This window comes from Hippocampus comes, unplaced genomic scaffold (assembly GCF_001891065.2).
Source record: "Hippocampus comes isolate QL1 unplaced genomic scaffold, H_comes_QL1_v1.1 scaffold174, whole genome shotgun sequence".
Lineage (NCBI taxonomy): Eukaryota > Metazoa > Chordata > Actinopteri > Syngnathiformes > Syngnathidae > Hippocampus > Hippocampus comes.
In genome coordinates this window covers 3,026,654-3,049,006 of record NW_017805983.1, presented here as the reverse complement: position 1 = coordinate 3,049,006, position 22,353 = coordinate 3,026,654, and the positions used below count along the sequence as shown (strand labels likewise).

The following is a 22,353-nucleotide window of genomic DNA, read 5'->3' as shown; positions in this document are numbered from 1 at the left end:
GATGGAGAGGGGAGGCGGGGCGGGGAGCCAGAAGGAGGGCGTGTCGGAGGAGATGAAGGGAGCAAGGAAGCACAGCAGGATGAGGATGCATCAAACTGGAAGGAAGAGGAAGAGAGTGAGGAAGGAGAGCATACGAGTCAGGGGGTGTGGTCCAAGCAAGAGACAAAGCAAGGGAGGAGAGAGAGAGAGAGAGAGAAGGGCAAAGAGAAAGGGAGAGGAAGAGGAGGAGACACAAATACAGGTGTGTGTGTGTGTGTGCGTGTGTGTGTGTGTGTGTGTGAGAGAGAGAGAGATTGGAAGGTGTCTTCATTGTCGACATTGAGGTAAGACACTGCTCTCCATCTGTTTGCGTGTGTGTGTGTGTGTGTGTGTGTGTGCATAAGGTCAGGTCAAAGTGTGTATGCATGCTTGAGTGTGTACTTATGAATATGTATGTGTGAGCATGTATATCAGTGTGTAGTTATGCATGTGTATGTGGGTGTGTATAGGTCACCCTGGATTCATACGTGTGTAGGTTGAGTGTGTATGTAAGTGTATTTGTGGGCGTGAATGTCGGTGTAAATCTGCAAACTTGCCTGACACCATTGCAGTTCCTACTAATCCATTTTTTTACAAAACAGGAGTACTGTACTCAAATGTGCTTTATAAGCAGGCAAAAGGGTTACAATATTTCCGACTTTATTTCCAGTCTGCAGCAGAGACATGGTGGCCACCTTAGTTTGGGTGTACTGTAGTTTCCCTTTAACAATCGTCGTTTGGGTTTACTGTAGTTTCTCTTCAACAATCGTCAACTAGTAACTTTTCGACTGTTGATAACAGATGTCAAATGGTAGTATTGCTGTAGCTGCTGCAAACATATGTTGATACATTTATGGTGTATAGTGTTAGCATTATTTGGGTTCTATTACTTTGTTTGTAATTGTTGCTTCTGCTGAATGCTAACTTTTCTGCTAATGGTAACAGCTATCGAATGCTGCTGCTGATGATGGACATTTGGGTATTGCTGCTGCTACTCACAAATGCGTTTTGCTAACTTTATTACTATTGCTAACAGATGCCAAATGCTATCTTTGCTGCTGTTGACACTATCATGACATTTAATGTTAGCGGGGCTCACTTTTTATTAGCATTATATGTTTTTGTTTGCTATTTTTGCTGAAGAATAGTCTCCTTTTCTTCCACTGCTAACAGATCTCAATTCCTAACTTGCCGCGAAACAATATTTAGCTGCGCTACAGCTGCATTTAGCTTCGTGTCACTGTGTGGAAGAATAAAATAAGGCTGCCGATGTGAAGTGGCGCGTAAAGACACTCAAGTGCACTGCACTCAATAATTCATGCAGCACGCGGCAGAGATGTATTTTCTATTTTTAACATGTTAGCATAACTGAACATCAATCGTATTATCACAGGTTTGTTTTTTATTGCTTAACAACAGTTTCTTGTGACTAACTTCCACTTCCAAGCTCTACAGACAGTATCAGTAATGCGGCTAATACTATTCACCTTTGCTAATAGGCTACTGCTGCTTTACTAGCTAACTACTGTATGTCAGTGATATGAAATTGGAGATGTATTTTGGTGGTCATGACCCATAGGAAGTTGAAAATAAACTTTGCACTCGACACCAGTTTGACTGATCAAGAAAAAAATGGCCGAACACATCTATCATGACAGGACGAGTGAAAAAGTTTCAAAGCCCCGTCACCGAAATGGAACACAACGTTGGCCATTTTTGTTTAAAGCAGCCATTTTGGATGAATTCCAGTGCTTGTACTTTTGTCAAACTCCTTATGGGAAATTTGCCCAATCAGAAGTGATGATTCGACAAAGACAGACCCTTTTTTGCTTAGGCCAGGGGTCCCCAACCTTTTTTGCCCCACGGACCGGTTTAAGTCAGACAATATTTTCAGGGACCGGCATTTAAGGTGTGGCGGATTAATACAACAAAATAATATGGTATGAGCTGCATGAAAACTGTGGTGTTTTCGAAATATAATAATAAACACAAGGAGCGTCTAATCTGGTCGCAACACTCTTATCGCTATGGTAATGTTTAATGCCTTCAAAATACGATACAACGCAAATTCAAAGTGCATGAAAATGACGACTCACCACAGTCCCGAGCTTGATTTTCTGCAATCAGACAGTCCCATCTCGGGGTAATGACACCTCAAGTGTGTGGTTTATGTCGAGTCTACTTCGTAATTTTGTTTTAGTCGCCGTTGCTGCAGAAACTCCACACCTCACACAGGTAGGATGCCGGAAATAGCAACAGTGCTATTGTGGCGATCTCAGAGTATTCAGCCATAACTTTGATCCAGTTGTTTCGAACGTACTTTTAAGGCCGCCGTCATTTGCGATCTCCAAGCAGCTCTTTTACTCATTTTGCGGGCTTCAGCGTTTTGTTTATGAGCGTCATCGGTCACCTGACCGAGAAGTGTGCCTTGACGTGAGTCAAGCGTGACACAGACGGATGTAACAGAGAATCCGGTAATTTTTCAAAATAAAACATTTCGCATTCCGAAATTAATAAAACGGAAAAAAGGCAAGTTCTTTCTGTGCGGCCCGGTACCAAATGCCCTGCGGACCGGTACCGGTCCGCGGCCCGGCGGTTGGGGACCCCTGGCTGAGGCCGTCTCATGTGGGAGGAGCATGGAATTAAAACCCCATCTTTATGAATACTTTATGTTAAGAGTATATCCAACAATAATACATGTGCGCAGAGTAAGTAGATAACTAGTTTGTTTGTATGAAGAAAAGGATACTGTGTGTGTACAAACACAAAATGCACAGAATTGATTGATCTGTGGTCGAAAATGCTGACTGTGCACATCTCAGCTGAGCTAGCCTCTGCTTCGCTGGCTCGCTGTTCAGCACTTTTTATTTTTACTTTGATTTATAGATATTCAAGATAGATTTCTACATCATATTCTGTTCTGAACAAACTTGTTTTTGTTTTGTTGTGTCAGCCTCCCTGAGGACCTCAGCTCTTGTTTCTCATTAACATCCTCAGTCAGGGAATACTACAAAGACATGTGGAATTTTTTTTTTATTTGTAAGGTACTGATTGTAAAGAAGCGTCAATATATGGAAAAATCCAATCAGTAATTAATTAATTTTAAAATAATAATAATTACTAAACAGCTGTTCAAAAAAGACAGGTTTCAAATTTAAAGTCAATCTAAACATAAGACAAAAAGAAATACTTGTTTTGCATTTAAAACAACCACATAGCTTCTCCGTAGGAAACTCCACTGAACTTAATGATGACAAACACCATAGAAGGTGCTAAGAAATAGCAATGATGCAGCATTATAACCCTTCAGCAAGGGATATTTGAACACAAACAGTGGAGCAACACATGCAGACAGATAATCACAATAATCATGGGAATATATCCTTAAATTTTAAAACTTGTTTGTGGCACGGCGTCATAATTGACTGCCACCTCAGGCCAGTGTCCTTTGTGTTGGGTTCAGGGATCACAGGCACCTAGAATGCTTGGATTCAACTTTTGTTCAGAACACTCTGTAATGATTTGCGGTGTAAAACACACAATTAACAAATTTAGCATGCAGTCAGTAGATATGTCCGTGAGGGACGATGACATCAAATCAGAGTTCTGAAAATGAAGGAGGCAGATCAGAAATGGCTGTCAATCAAGGATCAGACTCCACACAACTGATGAAGGTTAAACCTATGATGAACTGGTATCCCAAGTTTTAAGAGGCATTACTGGCTAACTCTCACACACAGATGACACCTGCACACAGATATACACACATGCACTGGCACAAACATAGGTACACCCATACAGAAACACAAGCGCGCACACACACACACACACACACACACACACACACACACACACACACACATGTACACTCCAAAAAAAACACAAACTCACCTCAAATAGACACACACACAAACGCACACAAACAATGACACGCATCGACACATGCACAAAAACGCACACACAATCATCTAGATAGACTGGCACACTCATGAACACAGATGCACAGACCCACTAACACAGAAAAAAATCAAACCCACATAAACGCACACTCATACGTACAGACACTCAACACACAAACACAGACACAAGCTCACACACTAACATGCTGAAAGACACATTAACACACGCATACAGAGATACACAAACTCAAACACACACAAAACCACACACCCATTCATTCAAACACACACCCAAGACACACAGGAACCCACCCATCATTCCCCCCTCATCCTGTCACTCTAGTTCAGGGTCACTTGAGTGCCTCAAGATGCTGACTCGAGTTGCGTTCAAGAGCATTCCGTTTTATTCCGCTCTCTCTCTTTGCCTTCCTTTCCTCCCTAATCATTTCCTTTCCTTTTCACTTCCTCCATCCCTCCTCTCTACCCTCCTCCACCATGTGATATTTCTTTTTTGTCACACGTCTCCCTCCCGCTTTCTCCACTTTACTGTCACCCTCTCAATCACTCACAATCCCAAAAATCCACTTGAACTATTCGATGGAAAGACAGAGACAGAGAGAGAGAGGAAGAGAGGAAGAGAGAGAGAGAGAGAGAGAGAGAGAGAGAGAGAGAGAGAGAGAGAGAGAGAGAGAGAGAGAGTGTGAAGGACAGAGAGAGAAAGCGAGAGCGAGCCGGGGGAGAGAGAGAGAGGAGGTGACAGAGAAGGAGAGAGGAAGAGAGGGCGGGATAGATGTTGCTTGGCGACAGTTGCCGTGCAATGTGCTGGGGAGGGACAGAAGGGAGACTTGGTTGCAGGAGTCAAATGAAGGGTTGTCATGGCAATACAGGGTTTCCTGCTGTCAACTTGTGTGTGTGTGTGTGTGTGTGTGTGTGTGTGTGTGTGTGTGTGTGTGTGTGTGTGTGTGTGTGTGTGTGTGTGTTTTCCTCTTGTTGGGGGGTGACAATTCTTCAGGCAGGTGACAAAATCGAAGGTCATATTTGGGATTAAAAAAAATCTGATTTGATTTTCAAAGAAAGGCAAGGTTGTGGGAAGAAAAAAACTATGTATCCATTATCTTATCCTCACGAGGCTCATGGGCATGCGGTATAGCCTTTCCCAGCAATCAGTTAGTGTGCTGGGGACAGTAGGTGGGATGTTTATGTTGGCCACCGGGGGTCAGTATAATACTGTTGTGCAGATACAAACAAAGCCGATTTTTACGACTGTGACTCAGTAACTACAGTATTATTCGTTTTATGCTGAGGATAAAGAATATATGTCTGTGACTCTTGTTGCCTACAAGTGTTGCTTCCTGGTTTAGCTTCATCTATTGGGCAGATTTCCTTGCTATTTTTCTTCCTTCTGAATCGAAGCAGTCAACAAATTTTATGTTTATATGTTTGTTTTGTTTATTTTGGGGAGAGGGGTGGCCGTTGTTTATGATTGATTTATTTTTAAACTCTCACTACACCAACACATTTTATTAAATTGATCATGATCATTTCAGGCTTCAACAGAGCTTGCTGATGAGTTCATTGTTTGAATCAGGTGCACTGGAGTAAGAGGGAGCTAAAACAGGCAGAATTTGGCTCTTGAGGAAACAGAAGGGGTGTTCGCAGGGCACACATTTGCAGGGACGTATTTTGTTGTGATATCTCTTACACCGGAGCAAATTTTGTGGAGCGCTCACACGTAAAAAGCTGCTGATTAAAGAGAAGCGTGTTTACCCGGGTGCAGCCCCACTTGCGTTCACATGGCAGTTTCTGCGGCCGTGCAATACGATAGTATAAATACGGAAATATAACAAAGGGCTGTCGTGTTGGTTCTTTTTAAAACATTCACTTTATTAATTTTTTTAACTCAAGCAACTACAGGCACGTCCTTCTCCTTCTCGGTCTCCGTGCCTTCTGCTCGAGAGGCGTTCAATGCCCCCGAAAACGTAACTCAACGATGACTTCAATGACACTCAGAAAAGCAAACATAATGCGTCAAACAGAAAATCAAGAGAGGAAATCACAAAATAAATTCTATGGGGGGGGGGTGTGAACACACAACAGAGGATCAAACTATACAAACAACTCCGAGACAGTCCAGTCTCCTACAAAAGGAAAGATGACGGAAGTACAACAGAGCACGAAAGCAACGCATTCTACCAGTCTGTAATCAACTCTTCTCATGTGTAGCGAGTGTACCCCTGTAGCGTTCACACGTACCATTTTACATCGGTGCTGCCCCGCAAACGAGCATTTACTCCAGAGCAAATTTTTAAACCACATCCTTGAGCAGCGTTAAATTTGCTCCGGTTTAAGCTGTTTTCAGGGCCTACACCAGCGTAACTTTGTACGTGTGAACGCTCTACAGGGGCAGCCCCGCTGCTGCACCGGGGCAAAAGTTGCCGTGTGAACACCCCTAGAGTTCCCTACCCCTGTTCAAAAACAATCAGCAGCTGGTGCTTGAACTGTTTCCATCTGGGACTGCCTGATGCACTGGCCTAAGTGGGAGTGCCTATAGCGCGATAAGGCACTCTGTTTTTTGTGCACTCTGAATAGCCGTGCAGAGCATTTCATTCATAGATAGATAGATAGATAGATAGATAGATAGATAGATAGATAGATAGATAGATAGATAGATAGATAGATAGATGTAGGCGCCATAGGGTCGACTGGACTCACGGTGCAGAGGTTATAGGTTTGATTCCAGGCTCCAACCTTTCTGTGCGGAGTTTGCATGTCTTCCCTGTGCCTGCGTGGGTTTTCTCCGGGTACTCTGGTTTCCTCCCACATTCCAAAAACATGCATGTCAGGTTAATTGAACACTCTAAGTTGCAGAAATGGGCATTCTGTCCCTGGGATGGACATCCATTTTTAGGACGGAGTTTTTTAAAAAGGATAGACTAACCAAGGATGGAAGTGGGTTTTCATCCATCCCTTTAATCTTCCTAACCGGTTGAAGTATGTGGCATTGGGAGGCAAAATATCAAGGCCAAAGTGTTGTCAAACACTGTTTTTTCTTAAGAGGCTATTCATGGCCCAATGTTGATAGCAACACTGCCACTTAGTGTACTGTCAGAAAACATAACAAAGTACCTACGGGGACACCCATTTCACAAACATTCAATGCAGCCAGTTAAGAAAGCTCGCTGTGTTATATGTCTCTCGGTGCACACCCACCAAGATTATGCTCCCCATTTGATGCAAGGATCGCTAAAAGTAAAGTTTTTATACCTCAAGGCACCCACTGTAGGCGAATTCGTGAATCAAACCAAACCGAGAATATATGGGGGATCACTATATACAGAAGAGAAAAAAAAACGTCTTTCATGAAGAAAAATAAGATGATGATGAGGAGGAGGATGTCGAGGAGAGAAATGCGCGCATCACCACCCCCTCTGCTTCCTTCCGCCCCTCCCTCCTCTCGTGGTTTGGCGCGCTCCCGCTCGGCGTTGCATTGGCGTGGATGAGACACGCACATGCACACAACAATGTGGTGCATCAACTGCGCGTCCGACAAAACGGCCGCCATTCCGCACAACAAGCTCCTATACTGGTAAGACATTCACTAACACCGCCGTAATCGCGCACGAGGTGGGGCGGGGAGGGCGGTTAATGCTGTCACGACAATCAGCGCGTGTGTGCATGGTGCGCGCGCGACCAAGGGCTGACTGCATGTTTTCGGCCCCGCGATGACGCACTGTTATGCGCGGGCGTGCGTGCGTGTCTCTTGAAAGCTTATGGACCTGACGTTTAACGCGCGTGCACAGCATGGTGCGATTTTTTGTGCGTTTTCTCTCTCTCTCTCTCTCTCTCTCTCTCTCTCTCTCTCTCTCTCTCTCTCTCTCTCTCTCTCTCTCTCTCGCTCTCTCTTTCCATCCATCTTTGAATGTCTCGCTGCCTTCTCACTGGCCTGTGAACTCATAGGTCAGACTTCTCTTGGAGTTTCAACATGCAATAGAACTATTATGCATACATGTTATGCATATCATCGTTGTGAATGTTTACTAAAACACATACATTGGACGAAAATTGCCTACTGTGTTAATTTAAAAAAATATGTGATCTTAGTTTTTACGTGTTTACTAAAACGGATACGGTACAAGACCTAGAATATACTAATTTTAATTAAAGCACAAAAGTTGGTTTCTGTGGAAAACTAAAGTTATTTTTCCTGTTCACAAAAATATGAACATTTGGTTCATAACAGACTAAAATGTTCTATATAAAACCATATACGTTTTGTATGTTGAAGTTTTTAAATTGTCTTTAATGTTTCTGAAAACATGTACAGGAGGTTCACCAAAAATTAACAATGACATTCATGAAAACACCTCGGTCAGGTTCGTTGAAGTTCCCTGAAAATATACTGTACATTCAGACAAACACTTTGGTGTTGATGTTTTTGAAAAAGCATTTAGGTTGGTCAATCATAGAGTTTGGACTCACATCCAAAATCCGCATTCACTGCTTGTGTTCAAATGTTGAAAGCAAGTACAGAATCAACTTGAATCAGCTACTTACAGTCCAATGAAAAATCAAAATTAATTTGATCAAAATGGTCAATGGAGTGCACTTATGTCATGGTTCATCTACACCAGGGGTGCCCAAATCTGGTCTTCAAGAGCCCCTATTCAGCCAGTTTTATATGTCCTACAACACTTCTGATTCATAATTCCCCAAACCCACCTAAATTTTTTAAAAGTGCTGGGGAAAAAAATGATGAAGAAATCTGACTGTAAATGTTGAGAAACCTTGGATTATTCACAATGGCAGCACAGAATGTCCCAGGAATGAACAAGATTGTGTTTGCGCTAATGTCTTATTTTGCTGATTCGATCAATGACGTCATGCTCGATTGGCAAATGATGATAAGATATCTGCTGATCCGATCAGTGTTTGATGAAAATGAGGGCAAATTCGTAATCACCGCAAAAAGAAAAAAAGAAAAGTTTACTTCCATCTCTGATCAAAAAAATGAAATAAGTTGGCAACCGGTGTTACTTGTAGACGCATCTATGCACACCGGTGCATTGATGCAGCCGCATTAACCTTTTTCGTTTCAAATAACTTACTTCAGTTACTTCCTGGATTCTACCGATCTCTCATCGGTAGAATCAAGGATTTTCCTCTTACTTTGATCCAGTAAATTCATCTGTATTTTCATACCAGCCAGCTAGCGCTAAGCTAACCTGTCGTCTCCAGTCCAGCCGGCATGCAAGTGACCAAATGTCCTTCGTATGCTGCTGTGACCCCGTGAGAGGCTGGCAGTAAAGTGACCAAGGCAAAAGCCTTGATACACTGTCTAGCTGGGCTTTTTTTTTACTAGCTGCCTAACAGTTCCATCCATCCATCCATTTTCCACCGCTTATCCGGGGTCGGGTCGCGGGGGCAGCAGCTTTAGGAGGGAATCCCAGACTTCCCTCTCCCCAGCCACTTCTTCGAGCTCTTCCTGGCGGATCCCGAGGCGTTCCCATGCCAGCTGGGTGACATAGTCTCTCCAGCGTGTCCTGGGTCGTCCTCGGGGTCTCCTGCCAGTGGGACATGCCCGGAACACCTCACCAGGGAGGCGTCCAGGAGGCATCCTAATCAGATGCCCGAGCCACCTCATCTGGCTCCTCTCGATGTGGAGGAGAAGCGGCTCTACTCTGAGCCCCTCCCGGATAACCGAGCTTCTCACCTTATCTCTAAGGGAGAGCCCGGATACCCTGCGGAGAAAACTCATTTCGGCCGCTTGTATCCGGGATCTCGTTCTTTCGGTCACGACCCATAGCTCGTGGCCATAGATGAGGGTTGGGACGTAGATCGACCGGTAAATTGAGAGCTTTGCCCTTTCGCTCAGCTCCTTCTTCGCCACGACAGACCGATACAACGTCCGCATCACGGCAGACGCTGCACCGATCCGCCTGTCGATCTCTCGCTCCCTAACAGTTGAATACATTTAAAGCTGGCTAAATCTTCCAATACATGCACACAGAATTCCATGTCTGGCATATGCCACTCATACGTGTACATGTCACACATAATGAGGCATGAGTATGGCCATTCAACATTACTCTGTGATAATAGATGCATCAGTTTTATGTGTTTTATGAAAACACACCTTAGGTTTGTCGTAGATGGAAAAAATGAATCAAAGACAAACATTGTCTATAATGTTAAAATGCACGTTAATAAGAACACAAACATTCAGTTAGTTTATTTTGTTGGTATTGTATTTGAGTTTAGAAAATAACCATTAGGTTCATCAAAGACAAACGTTTTTGTGGATTAAAACACAGTAGATTCATCAAAGGCTGAAAATGAAACGTTTGTCTCATTGAATTGTTAAAAAACATCGCCTTTGATGTTTGTGTACGACGTTGGAAGCAAGTGTTCGATGCATGGTTGCCGTTAAGGACAGTGTTTAACCACTCTAGAGAACCAGTTACAGCTCAGAGCTAGAGCGCCAGTTAGCTTAACACCTAGCATTTACACAGTAGTTTTAGAGCAGTGAGGGTGGTTGACTGTTCATGTTTGTTGAGCCAGATGGGAGTTTGTTCAAACAAACACATGAAGAATGCTGTGCTGAAAGCCACTTTCTCACCGAGGCAGATATTGTTATCAATAAGCATTATTGAGATTGATTGGTACAGGCTAGATTTCTATCATCGACTGTATATACAACATACACAATTAGTTCAGATTACAATATGCAATTTAAAGCCGGCATCCGAGATACAGTATTTTGGGCCGAATGCTATTGCTGTTACTTCCGTGTCTTTAAATTAGCCCTCTGAACAAATGAAGCACCATTACCAGTCAAAGGTTAACACAATTAAGAGTCCATGTTTACTTTTATAACGTGTGACCAGGACGCAGAAGGTGACCCCAGAATATTACTGCGGAGCAAAACAGTCAAAGAAAAACAAGCAAGAGTTCATTAAATGATGCTTGCTGAATGAAAGTTTGAAGTTCTACATGACTGGAGATGTACTTCCTTATAATTTTTGGTAGCGTTCCAAAACCAGCCTTAGCTTTGAGGTGGTTTGGGTTTTGATTTTTCGATTTGAAGTTGTTTGGGTTAGGATCAGGTAACGTTGGCTAACATTAGCTAGATGGGAGCCGTGTTGAGCCCAGTGAGTTGATGGAATGAGACTTGTGCGTCATAGATACAAGCAGCGTTTAGAGCTGGTCCATGCGCTGAAGAGCAGTCTCACATCAGCGAGAAGAGTTAACATGCAACCCTCTCCCTGTGAATCTGTTTTGATAAAGTGCAGGGGGGAGGAAATTAGAGAAAGGTGGAGGACGGCGATGGTGGGCGTTCATGAAGACGCGCTGAGTCACGCCGCCTGTTTGGGAAGCGATTGAGTCAGCAATGAGCCTGTTGCTCAGCAACCACCATGTGGAGCACCAACCCTGAGCCCAGCTGGCACTTTCAGGGGATGGACTTGAATCAGGATGGATACTACAAACAGCCATGATTAGTCGATCGGAAATACAGATGACATTTCACATCAACGGTGCTCAAAGAGTTAATTGTTTTTGATGTGTATAAAAACTAAGTCGACTTAGATTTTCAAAATACGTTTTCAAGGTTGAACCATCAAACCATCGATGCCACTTTTTGGGAGACACTCACACCACTAGAGTAACATTGATACAATAAACAGGCATGATTAATCAATCTGCGATATATGAATGATAAGTAGGATACTGTTATAGACTCCAAACTGTCTTTGATACTTAAAATGGAAAAATATAAATCACACTCAAGCCCTGAAGGCCAGATCTGGCCTGCCATCTTTTTTTATGTGGATAAAAGGAAAATCATGTGCCTCGACTTTATTTTTCTTGCTAAAATACCGACAGCCATTTCATTACCTCTGCGTCCCGCGTCCTAGATGCATAATTTTGCCGCCAGACGCACAGTTCCAAAAAATGTGCGTTTTTGGGACATGAAGAAATTTCTCAGTCCAAAAAAAACCAACGCAGCAACGATCGCAGTTTGATCATCGCCGCCATTGTTGTTTTGATCTCGCGTTAAGTAATCTCGCGTGACGTGATTTCCGTTCTCGCGAGACGAGATTGGCGAGATCGACCTTCACCTCGTGGAAAGCAGACGATTGCCAAGCTGTGTAATGTTAAAACAAGTGTTGCGAACAAGTATTGTGAAAGTTTATTGCAGAGATTTCACAGAGGAAGCGGTTAAAGTTGGATAGTTTTTTGCGATAATAATATTGTATGCCTGAATTATTGAAATTTTTGCAGCATTTGTTTATGAGAAATAAACCTATTGTCAATGTATATTGTTGTTGTTTGTGTTATTATCATATGTATTGAATAAGTAGACCATTTCAAAATTCGAAATTTGGAACTCTCTAAATGCATAATGGGACTCATACTTTTCTGATCAGTGAGTCCCTGGGACTCGCAGGGCTCAAACTGTAAAATTATCACTGTACCAACATCGCAAATTGCCTTCAATTTAAAAATAAAGTGAATAGTAGTTGAACAGATGTACTTTTTTTCTGGATTCTGAAACTTGGTGACCATCCATTTCTTATGCATGTAATAATATAAGATTATCATACATTTGTATGGTTTCACAGTCATAACGGCCCTCTGTGAGAAATCAAAACTATGATGTGGCCTGCTATAATGATCACTCATGTTTGCAAAGTGCCTCTAAAATTGTTTTGGATAGTCACAAAAAAAATGGATGTTACATTTTTGAAAACTAAATTGAAAGCATACATTGGGTCGGTCAAGTTAATCAAATATGCCTTTTGAGACAGGCACAAACTTCCAGGGATACTACGAACAGGCAAGTACATTGAAAAAGCAATTCTCCCATCTTATAAAAAAGTTTAAAAAAAAAAAAAAACAGAGATGACCAGTAAATATGCCTGACATGTCCTTCATTATGACTGATTAGCTTTAGCTCGATTTGACTGACAGCTCTACTTGAATATTTTGCTGATGTGCGTTGACGTGACACTTAAATCCTCCGCCACAACATCTCAACCGAGCACGAGACCTCCAGGAGTCGCTCAGCATCACCACTTAGCACTGCCTTCAATCATGTCCTCATTTCAGCGCCTCATTTTGTCACCTTTTATTTCACCTTGTAATTGTTTTAACATTTCAGCTTCACTGCACCTGCTGACAGACCATCCATCACGCCCATTAAGGCACATTAGCAATATTGTATCTCTTTCGTTAAGTTGGTCTTACTGAATACCTATTTAGTTTCCCTAGGCAAGGCAAGGTAAGTTTATTTGTATAGCATATTTCATGTACTGTACAAGACACTTCAAAGTGCTTCACCTGAAACGTTAAGAGTATTACAAAAACAGAAACACCAGTCTTGCTAAAATATAATGTGCCAATGGGGATTAAAATAAGAAAACAGTGATTATGCCCTTTTAGTCAGGTTTTAGTCAGGTACAATCACATCCATTTAGTCAGAGTAGTGCCATCATGCCTATTTTGATGTGGTGATACCCTTGTGCCCATTTAGTCAAGTTGGTACCATAGTGTTGGTACCATCATACAGTATTTGGTCACATTGGCACAATCATGCTTTTCTTTGAATCATGTTGGTACTATTTGTCGTTGTCTGTTCAGTTAACTTTCCGTCGACGATGCCTGGAATGATGCGGCAAAATGCTAATGATGCTTCGCTATACACGATCTGAGAATGCGCACGTACAGACTTCTGTGTGCATGCATATGTGTGTGTGTGTGTGTGTGTGTGTGTGTGTGTGTGTGTGTGTGTGTTCGTGCGTGTGGTGTGTTTGTGTGTGTGTGTGTGTGTGTGTGTGTGTGTGTGTGTGTGTGTGTGTGTGTGTGTGTGTGTGTGTGTGTGTGAGCGCACGTGTGCACAGAGGATTGTGGGTGGATGATGGCGGATTGTTACGTCAGATCCCAGATACACAATGAGCAGTTTTACTGCAGCGTGGGGAGAACCGTGTGTGTGTGTGTGTGTGTGTGTGTGCGCGTGTGTGTGTGCATGTGTGTGTGCGCAAGCATGTTCTGCGTTCTGCAGTGTTTTGTGGGCTTTAAAACACCCCCACATAGGACAAGTTGCTCTGAAGTTTTGTATGTGTGAGAGCGTGAGTGTGTTGGCTGAGCATAAAGTACATTCAAAGTACAGTACTGTAGTTCATCATTACAGACAGCAGTATTGTGTTGTCTTGAGTCATTGCACCATGTGCAGACCGATGTAAGATATTTTCTGAAGCTGTTCAGAATATATTTTCGATGGACTTCCAGATTGATGGAGTATGATTTAAGATTTGGAATGTGTTGGGCGGTACCAATACCATGCCTATATAATTATTGTGGTACTATTGTGCCGATTTTGTCAAGTTGGTATCGCAATGACCATTTAGTAACATTGATCCCATCATGTCTATTCAAGGCCTTGTCAAACTACACAATTTGTTGTCGTTCACAACAGTCACACTGTCCATGTAGTCACGTTCGTACCATCATGCTTATTTAGTCATGTTGATATTGCTGGTATTGTCAGATCAATTTAGTGATGTTGGTACAATCATGGACTTTGAATCACATTGTTTCAGACATGCCTCTTTTGTCACATTGGTATCATCATGTCTTCTTATTCGTTGTGTTGTATTATTTTGTCATTTTATGTTAACTGTTCTTTTGATGGCGGCGCGGGCACCCGCAGCGGCTCCTCTTGTTGTCTTGTTGTCTGGTTGAGAGGGAAGAAATTACATTTGACAATAAATTTGTACTTGACTTGACTTGACTTGACCATGCCCATTTGGTCAAGTTCAAACCAGCATGTCTATTTATCCAAGTTAGTGCCATCATGTCAATTTGGTCCCATTAGTACCATCATGCCTATTTAGTCAGGGTGGTACCATTGTGTCAATTTAGTCAAGTTAAGAATCACAATGTCCATTTCGTCTCATGTCTATTACATAAAACATGCTGTGGTACAATCATGCCCATTTTGGCACTCTGGTATACCAACATGTCCATTTATTCAAGCTCGAGCCAACATGTCCATTTAGTCACGTTCATACCATCATGCTTATTCCGTCATGTTGGTATCATCATGCCTCTTAAACATTTGTATTGTCATTGCCATTTAGTGATGTTTGTACAATCATGGACTTTGAATCACATTGTTGCGGTCATGCCTTTTTTTGTCACATTGGTACCATCTTGCCCGTTTTGTCAAGTTCAAACCAGAATGTCTATTTCCTGAAGGTGGTGCCAACATGTCCATTTAGCCATGTTAGTACCGTCATGCCTCATTAGTCAGGTTGGCACAGCCATGCTCTTTGTTGACCTAACATGCTTATTTAGTCATGTTGGTATCATCCGGATTGTTAAGCAATGTTGGTATATGATCTATTTAGTCATGCTTGTAATACCATGTTCGTTTAGTCATGTTGTTATCATCATGCCTAGTTTGTCATGTTGATATTATCATGTCTATTTAAACACATTCTTGTCATTCATCCATCCATCCATTTTCCAATCCGCTTTATTGTCACAGGGGTCGCGGGGGGTGCTGGAGCATATCCCAGCTGTCTTCGGGGAGTAGGTGGGGGACACCCTGAACTGGTTGCCAGCCAATCACAGGGCACACAGAGACGAACAACCATCTGCGCTCACACTCACACCTAGGGACAATTTAGAGTTTTTCAATCAGCCTGCCATGCATGTTTTTGGAATGTGGGAGGAAACCGGAGTACACGGAGAAAAATCAGGCAGGCCCGGGGAGAACATGCAAACTCCGCACAGGGAGGCCGGAGCCAGGATCGAACCCACAACCTCTGCACTGTGAGGTCGACGCGCGAATGACTGGACCACTGGGCCACCTCATTCTTATCATCATGCCCATTTTGTCACTTCTGTATCATCGTGTAGTCACGTTGGTACAATAATTGTGGTGTCAGGCTACTTTCTGGTTGAGGGAAGACAATCTAGCATGTTGCATCATGCTCCCAATGTCGTGTCAGGTGTTGCTTCATGTATTGTATGTCTCCACATGTCGGTGGATTTTCTGATTGGTGAAGGATGAGATTTTTTGTTGAATCATATTTGGACATCTTGCATCCTGTATATTCTGTTTAGCGTAGGATGACCTTGTTTTTTCTATCATATGTCGACATGTCATCTGTTACAGCACATGTTGGTGGAGGATGACTGAAGGTGTCGAATGTGCTGAGCCGTACTTGTCAACCTAGCAGTTGAAACAGTTGACATGTCATCACTTTATCTCAACACACTCTCACCTCCAAAATATCTGAGATTCACACATCAGTTTTTTCAGTATGTTTCAAAAAGAAGGCTTACATTCGGTTCACTGTATCCTCGCCTGCATCCATATCTTTTCCTCCGCATCCTGACTCCCGCTGTTTGTCCTCCGCACGGCTAATTCCACACCTCCTTCTTTAGCTCCGCCTCTTTCACACTTCCAGAACCCAGTAGCCAATGACGCGGCAGCAGGTGGGCTTCTGGCGGCGGTCCCACCTGCAACAGACGACAGGGAGGATTTATTTATAGCACAGCGCAAAGAGCCACTTAGTCAAATGCAAAACAAAGCATGAAAAAAAAACAATGTGTGACATGAATTCAAACCACAGGCAAAATATTATGACAATAATAATTAGAACCATAAAACACTACTAGAAGCCCATTAACCATCACTACAAAATTGTGTTGAACATCAAAACCATTCTTAATGACCAAATTCAGAACCTTTTAGTGCACTAATGGAACAAGCTTGATCTCCATTAGAACCTGGTATAGAACATCTTGACCTGTTAAAAACTATAGAATCTTAATTCCTTCATCCACAATATTGTAGTGGCCTACCAGAACCTCTCTGATCATCACAATGACCTGTGATAGGACAAATAGACCCAGAGAGACTCTCCAAACTTCTAAATGGCCATTGGTTACAGCTTTGTTGTGTAATACTGTAATTGCTTTGGTCATCACTACAAGTTGTTGTGGAACATCTTAACCTGGACAAACTCTAGAACCTTCTTGATTCCTCCGTCAACTACCACAATCATCTCAATCACCACTACAATCTGCCCAAGTTCGGTCCTCGAGATCCGCTCTCCGGTCTATTTTAGATGTCTTCCTTTTCCAACATATCTGATTCGAATGATCAGGATCGTTGTCAGGGTTCTCAGAGCTTGCTGATGAGCAGATCACTTGAAGTATGTGGGAGGAGGGAGACATCTAAAACCCACTGGATAGGGCATCTTGAGGACCGTACTTGGCCATCCCTGTTCTATACCAAATAGTCCACCTCTAGAACCCTCTTAATGTCCACATTTACAACCTTGCAGTTTAATTTTTTATTTATTTCGTTGGGACAGTGCATATTAATCAACATAAGAATAAACGGTGTAAATGCGCCGGACTTAGCATAAATGCTAGTTTTCAGCCATAGTCCCAAGGCAGGTTTTTATAATAGCACAGTGAAACACATGAAACTTTAAGACCACAATGACAGAAATAAAAAAACAAATAGGTCATGAAAGAAACGATACAAACAGTTGCAGTACTCAATTATAAGACAAAATCCAGGACAGACAAATCACTTAGAACTACAAATTGGTTGGCCAGAAGCCTACTGGAACGGGCTGGAGTCTGGACTCCAACAATATGCAGAACTTCAACTCTCTCGGGACAACTAGTATCTTCTTTGCCCATGTTCACAACCGTTTAGTGGACTACTGGAACCTCCTGATCACCACTAGGACCTGCTGTAGAAAATATAGACTCTTCATGCCAACATCTATAGCCTGGACGACCACTAGAACCTGAGATAGAATAGTTCATTAGGAGAAGTTTGAAGACAATGTGGGACTTGATGGAGGGGGGCCACTGAAGGCACATGAAGTTGGGGGGGATGTGTGGTTAAGGTTCTGGCAGCAGAGTTTAGACATACTGGAGCATGTCCAGGAACTTTATCTAGATGTCATCCATTCCCTGAGGCTTTAGGTTGTAGCAACATCACAGGGAACCTCAGTCACCTGACGGCTTAACCCCAGAAAACCTACGATTGGATTATTTTTCGCTTCACTTACATCAATGAATGGGCATAGGCTCTTGTTGTGCTTTTCTCTGTTTTGTCCTCATCTCTCGCACTCACACACAAACACACACTCTCTTGCTAGTCTTCAAAGGGGCAGTACACACACTACGTTTTATCGTAAGAACATAGAAGGGAGTGCTTCTGTGGACCATCTGCAGGGTACACACACACACACACACATGCATATGCACTGGTACATGCACGCACACACACACACACACACACACGCACACACACACACACGCACGCACGCACACACACACACACACACACACACACACACTTAGCTCACAAAGCGGTGGCTGACTGACACACATTTGCCAGAGTCCCTGTTGTGTTGGAATGTAGAGCGCGGCAAGCCCACCGGGCGCACGGGCACGGGCTCGCTGGTATATTTGATATTTAAAACTACATGCAAATGCATACTACTTCAAAGCACCTCATATATGTGTTTTGGTAAACATCAAACGCAATTAGGATTCTGACACAAACCCACATTTTTGTTGTCTGAACACTGACAACAATTGAAAGTAATGAACATGTTTTTATAAACGTCAAACAGCACACGCGCACACACACGCATGCACGCCTGCATGCACGCACACACACACACATTAGGTCTCTCTCAAATATGCACATGCGTTCCCACGCATTCATGCTCACACACGCACACACACACACACACACACACACACACACACACACACACACACACACTGCAGACACCCCCACATTGACACACTCTGCTGTTCAGCATGACTCAACATTGTGTGTGTGTGTGTGTGTGTGTGTGTGTGTGTGTGTGTGTGTGCGCGCGCGCTTGGCAGTGCCCACGTTTGCTTCTGTTTCATCTTCACGGGTCTTTGATAATGACGATAATGATAATAATGATGGTAATGATGACACTGACATGCACCCACACTATCGATGGCATCTCTCACGCCAGCATTGAGCTAGCATTCCATGAACCACTCCTGTGTTTGTCTTCAGTGTGGAAGGTGAGCCACGCTGTTCAGAGGCGCTCCCATTTCCAGATTCATTGTTTGGCCACCCTTACGCCTCCAGCACCAGTACCTCCAGTGGGCCCCTGGAAGCCTCCCACGCACAGGTAGTTTCTCGCTAGTCCTATTGTTTATCAGGAAGTTGTTTGCTCCAAACCTAACTCGGCAGGTGTTGCTAAACAGGACAGCTCGCCCGTGTCTTCGCCCAGCGCGTCGAGCTTGACGTGGGCTCAGCGGAGTCGCCAGCAGCCTGCCAGCCTGGCACTACGCAAGCAAGAGGAGGAGGAGAGCAAGCGCTGCAAGGGTTTTTCTGACAGCTATGAGCTCTCCACGGACCTCCAAGACAAGAAGGTGAAACATATATACACACACGTGACTCTCTTTGAGCCCACATTGTTTGAAAGGCCTCTGATTAGCTGTTCCTTGCTCAGGTGGAGATGCTGGAGAGGAAGTACGGTGGCCAGTTTGTGTCCAGGCGAGCGGCCAGGATCATTCAGACGGCGTTCAGGCAGTACCGCATGAACAAGAACTTCCAAAGGCTCCGTAGCTCGGCCTCGGAGAATCGGATGACCCGGCGCATCATTTTGTCCAACATGAGGATGCAGGTACACACACACACACACACACACACGCACACACACACACACACACACACACACACACACACACACACACACATTTGGTATGCCATCCTGTTCTGTGTGTCCAGTACTCCTTTGATGAGCGTCAGCCGCAGGGTCAAGGGTATTCAGGTCCGCAGGGGTCTGAGGGCACAGGCGACATGGATGACTCTTTCTCCAAGCAGGTATCAACTTTTAGCAATTAATCTATTCTCATTTGAAATAAGCCCTGACTAAATGTAAATGTCAGTGATGCAAAATTAATCTTGATTTGCCTGAGCACAGCTATTCGAGCTGCTGCCTTAGTGTATAATATGTTAGCGCACCAACTATTGGCATATTCATTCAACCGTGTATTATCTGATTCACTTATCCTCACGAGGGTCACGGGCATGCTGGAGCCTCTGCCAGCTGTTTTTGGGCAGCAGGTGGGGCACACCCTGAATTGGTTGGCAGCCAATCACAGGGCAACTATTCACATTTTTGCATTTTATCAAATCTCATTTCAAACTGCTGACTCAAGGGCACGATGTAAAATACGAGTTCAGCTGACAGTCGGGGTTCCTTTTGAGCAACCTGTACATCAGACGACTTTGAGATTTGAAAAGCAATCATCTCATACCTGCTCTCATTTAAAGACGGGTTTTAAAGACGGGTTTTTAGTCACAGCCTCGTCTCAGAAATTAGGCTGTGAATTTTGCAGGGTCCCTATTTTCAAGTCTCTGAAATTCTTTAAGCAATGTGGACGCTCCACGTTGTCCGGAATAATCAAGTTTTCGCCGGTGTTGCCCTTTCGTTCTTGGCACTTGCTTTCCTGTTTTGTTAGAGCTCATCTATCGTTTGTTGGTTGTGTCACATCTTGGCAAAGACTGAAAGACTTGTTATATTATCAAATATGTTGGATATTGCCGTCAGGTCAAGACTAGGTAACGACTCATCAAAACCAGCTGAGATGACATGAGCCCGCTCTAACTACAATAAAACTTCATCGAAAACTTCATTCTAACTTTCAGTTTTAATCTGAGACTTTGAAAATCGTTAGGCCCTAAATCCATCATGAGTTCCTTTGATAGTCATATTGCTAACTTGGCTTTTGTTAGCCTACCAACTGTGCATGTTGGCACTTGTATTATCATTGGACATCGTACCTGACTAAAGATGATGGAGAAATGTCACTGATGTGACATGTGCTTTTTGTACTGATATCTTATTAAATATATTACCGACTGTAAACATGTCCGCATTTTACTGATTTGCAAATAGTATGTTCTCCAAAGTGCTTTCGGTGCTTGATTATCTTGCTACATGCTAGCAGATCCAATGCTATCATGTTAGCATTTTAGCAGGTCTAATGTGATATAGTACTTGATTTTAGGGCAAGATGTAGAGTTCTGCTTTGTACTCGGGTTGCTGTTGCTGTCTTGCTAAATGTAAACATATTATATACTGTACGTTGAAACAGTGCTTAAATACAGCCATAATTTATCTGATTTTGTGTTTTTCTATAGAGTATATTAGGTTGCTAGCTGCTGTGTTAGCCTACTAACTTGAAACAAATAAACATTTACTTTAGAGTACAATTACCCTGGCAGCGTTGACTCCGTGTGTGTGTGTGTGTGTGTGTGTGTGTGTGTGTGTGTGCGTGTGTGTGCATGTGCATGTGTGCATGGTCACATTAGGTCAAGTCTCTGGCAGACTCGATGGACGACTCGCTCACCTGTCAATCAGGTCGAGAGGACTCCCAAGAGGCAAGAAAAGAGGGAGAAGAGGAGGAGGGTGACGAGGAAGAAGAAGAGGAGGAAGACGAGGAGGAAGAAGAGGAGGAGGAGGAGGAAGACTACAGGGAATGCTCCTGGGGTGGGACCTCCTCCTCCTCCTGCCGTGTGGTGGGCCAAGCCGGGCGGGGACCCTCCGGCGCCGCCATGCATGAGGACAGTACGGCCACTTCGTTCAGCGATGTTACGCTCTACATGGACGACGGCTGCCTCCCGTCCTCGCCAATCTCCCGCCCACCCTCCTCGCCGCTGGCCTCCAGCTCCGATACTGAGTACTGGGGCGGCGTGAGTGGGAGGGAGGACAGCCGAGAGACAGAGAGAGGTGGCAACGCCAGCCGGAGGAGCAGTACCCCTTGCACAGAGTGTCGGGGGGAGTACCGAGGGAGGCCTGCCGCAGGAGGACACTTGCCTGTCTTGACCATAGAGCCGCCCAGCGACAGCTCAGTTGACATGAGTGACAGGTGAGGGACAGAAATCACAAAAAAGAATGAATGGATGTTAGACCAATGCTTCACAACCACCGCACAATGCCATTAATCTGGTCCAGCCTCCCAAAAGAACACCACAAACAAAAGAAAAATACCATGACAGTAAACCCCCACAATCGTGGGTTCAGAGGTTCATGGTCAAACTGTTTGGAGGAGTTTTTATTTTCATAACTCTATTTTGGTTTAATTCTCATTTATATATGATGTAATTCCACGATCAACCTCTACATATCCTGAGTTAGACATGGTGTAACTTGAAGAATGAAAACGGAAGTACCAATCCATGGCCCATTTGGTAGCACGCTGAACAGAGAAAATGGTTTTTTGTTGTTGTTGTTGGTTGTTTGTGTCTCACACACACACACACACACACACACACACACACACACACACACACACACACACACACACACACACCCACACCCCACCCCACCCCCCCACA

At 43.6% G+C, this 22,353-nt stretch overlaps 1 protein-coding gene across 3 annotated transcripts in view; it reads left to right on the top strand.

The window, feature by feature from the left end:
* Window positions 1-22,353, top strand: part of LOC109528583 (IQ motif and SEC7 domain-containing protein 1-like) — a 59,723-nt gene that overhangs the window by 25,446 nt on the left and 11,924 nt on the right. The window contains exons 1-6 of one of the 3 annotated variants that reach the window (XM_019891371.1): window positions 7,306-7,503; window positions 19,018-19,135; window positions 19,217-19,379; window positions 19,460-19,633; window positions 19,738-19,833; window positions 21,328-21,884. In XM_019891371.1, the coding sequence (XP_019746930.1) occupies window positions 19,466-19,633; window positions 19,738-19,833; window positions 21,328-21,884 (821 nt within the window). In that variant the 5' untranslated portion in view covers window positions 7,306-7,503; window positions 19,018-19,135; window positions 19,217-19,379; window positions 19,460-19,465. Of the gene's footprint in view, window positions 1-7,305; window positions 7,504-19,017; window positions 19,136-19,211; window positions 19,380-19,459; window positions 19,634-19,737; window positions 19,834-21,327; window positions 21,885-22,353 lie in introns of those variants that run through there. The other 2 variants (XM_019891369.1, XM_019891372.1) reach the window with 2 other exon arrangements.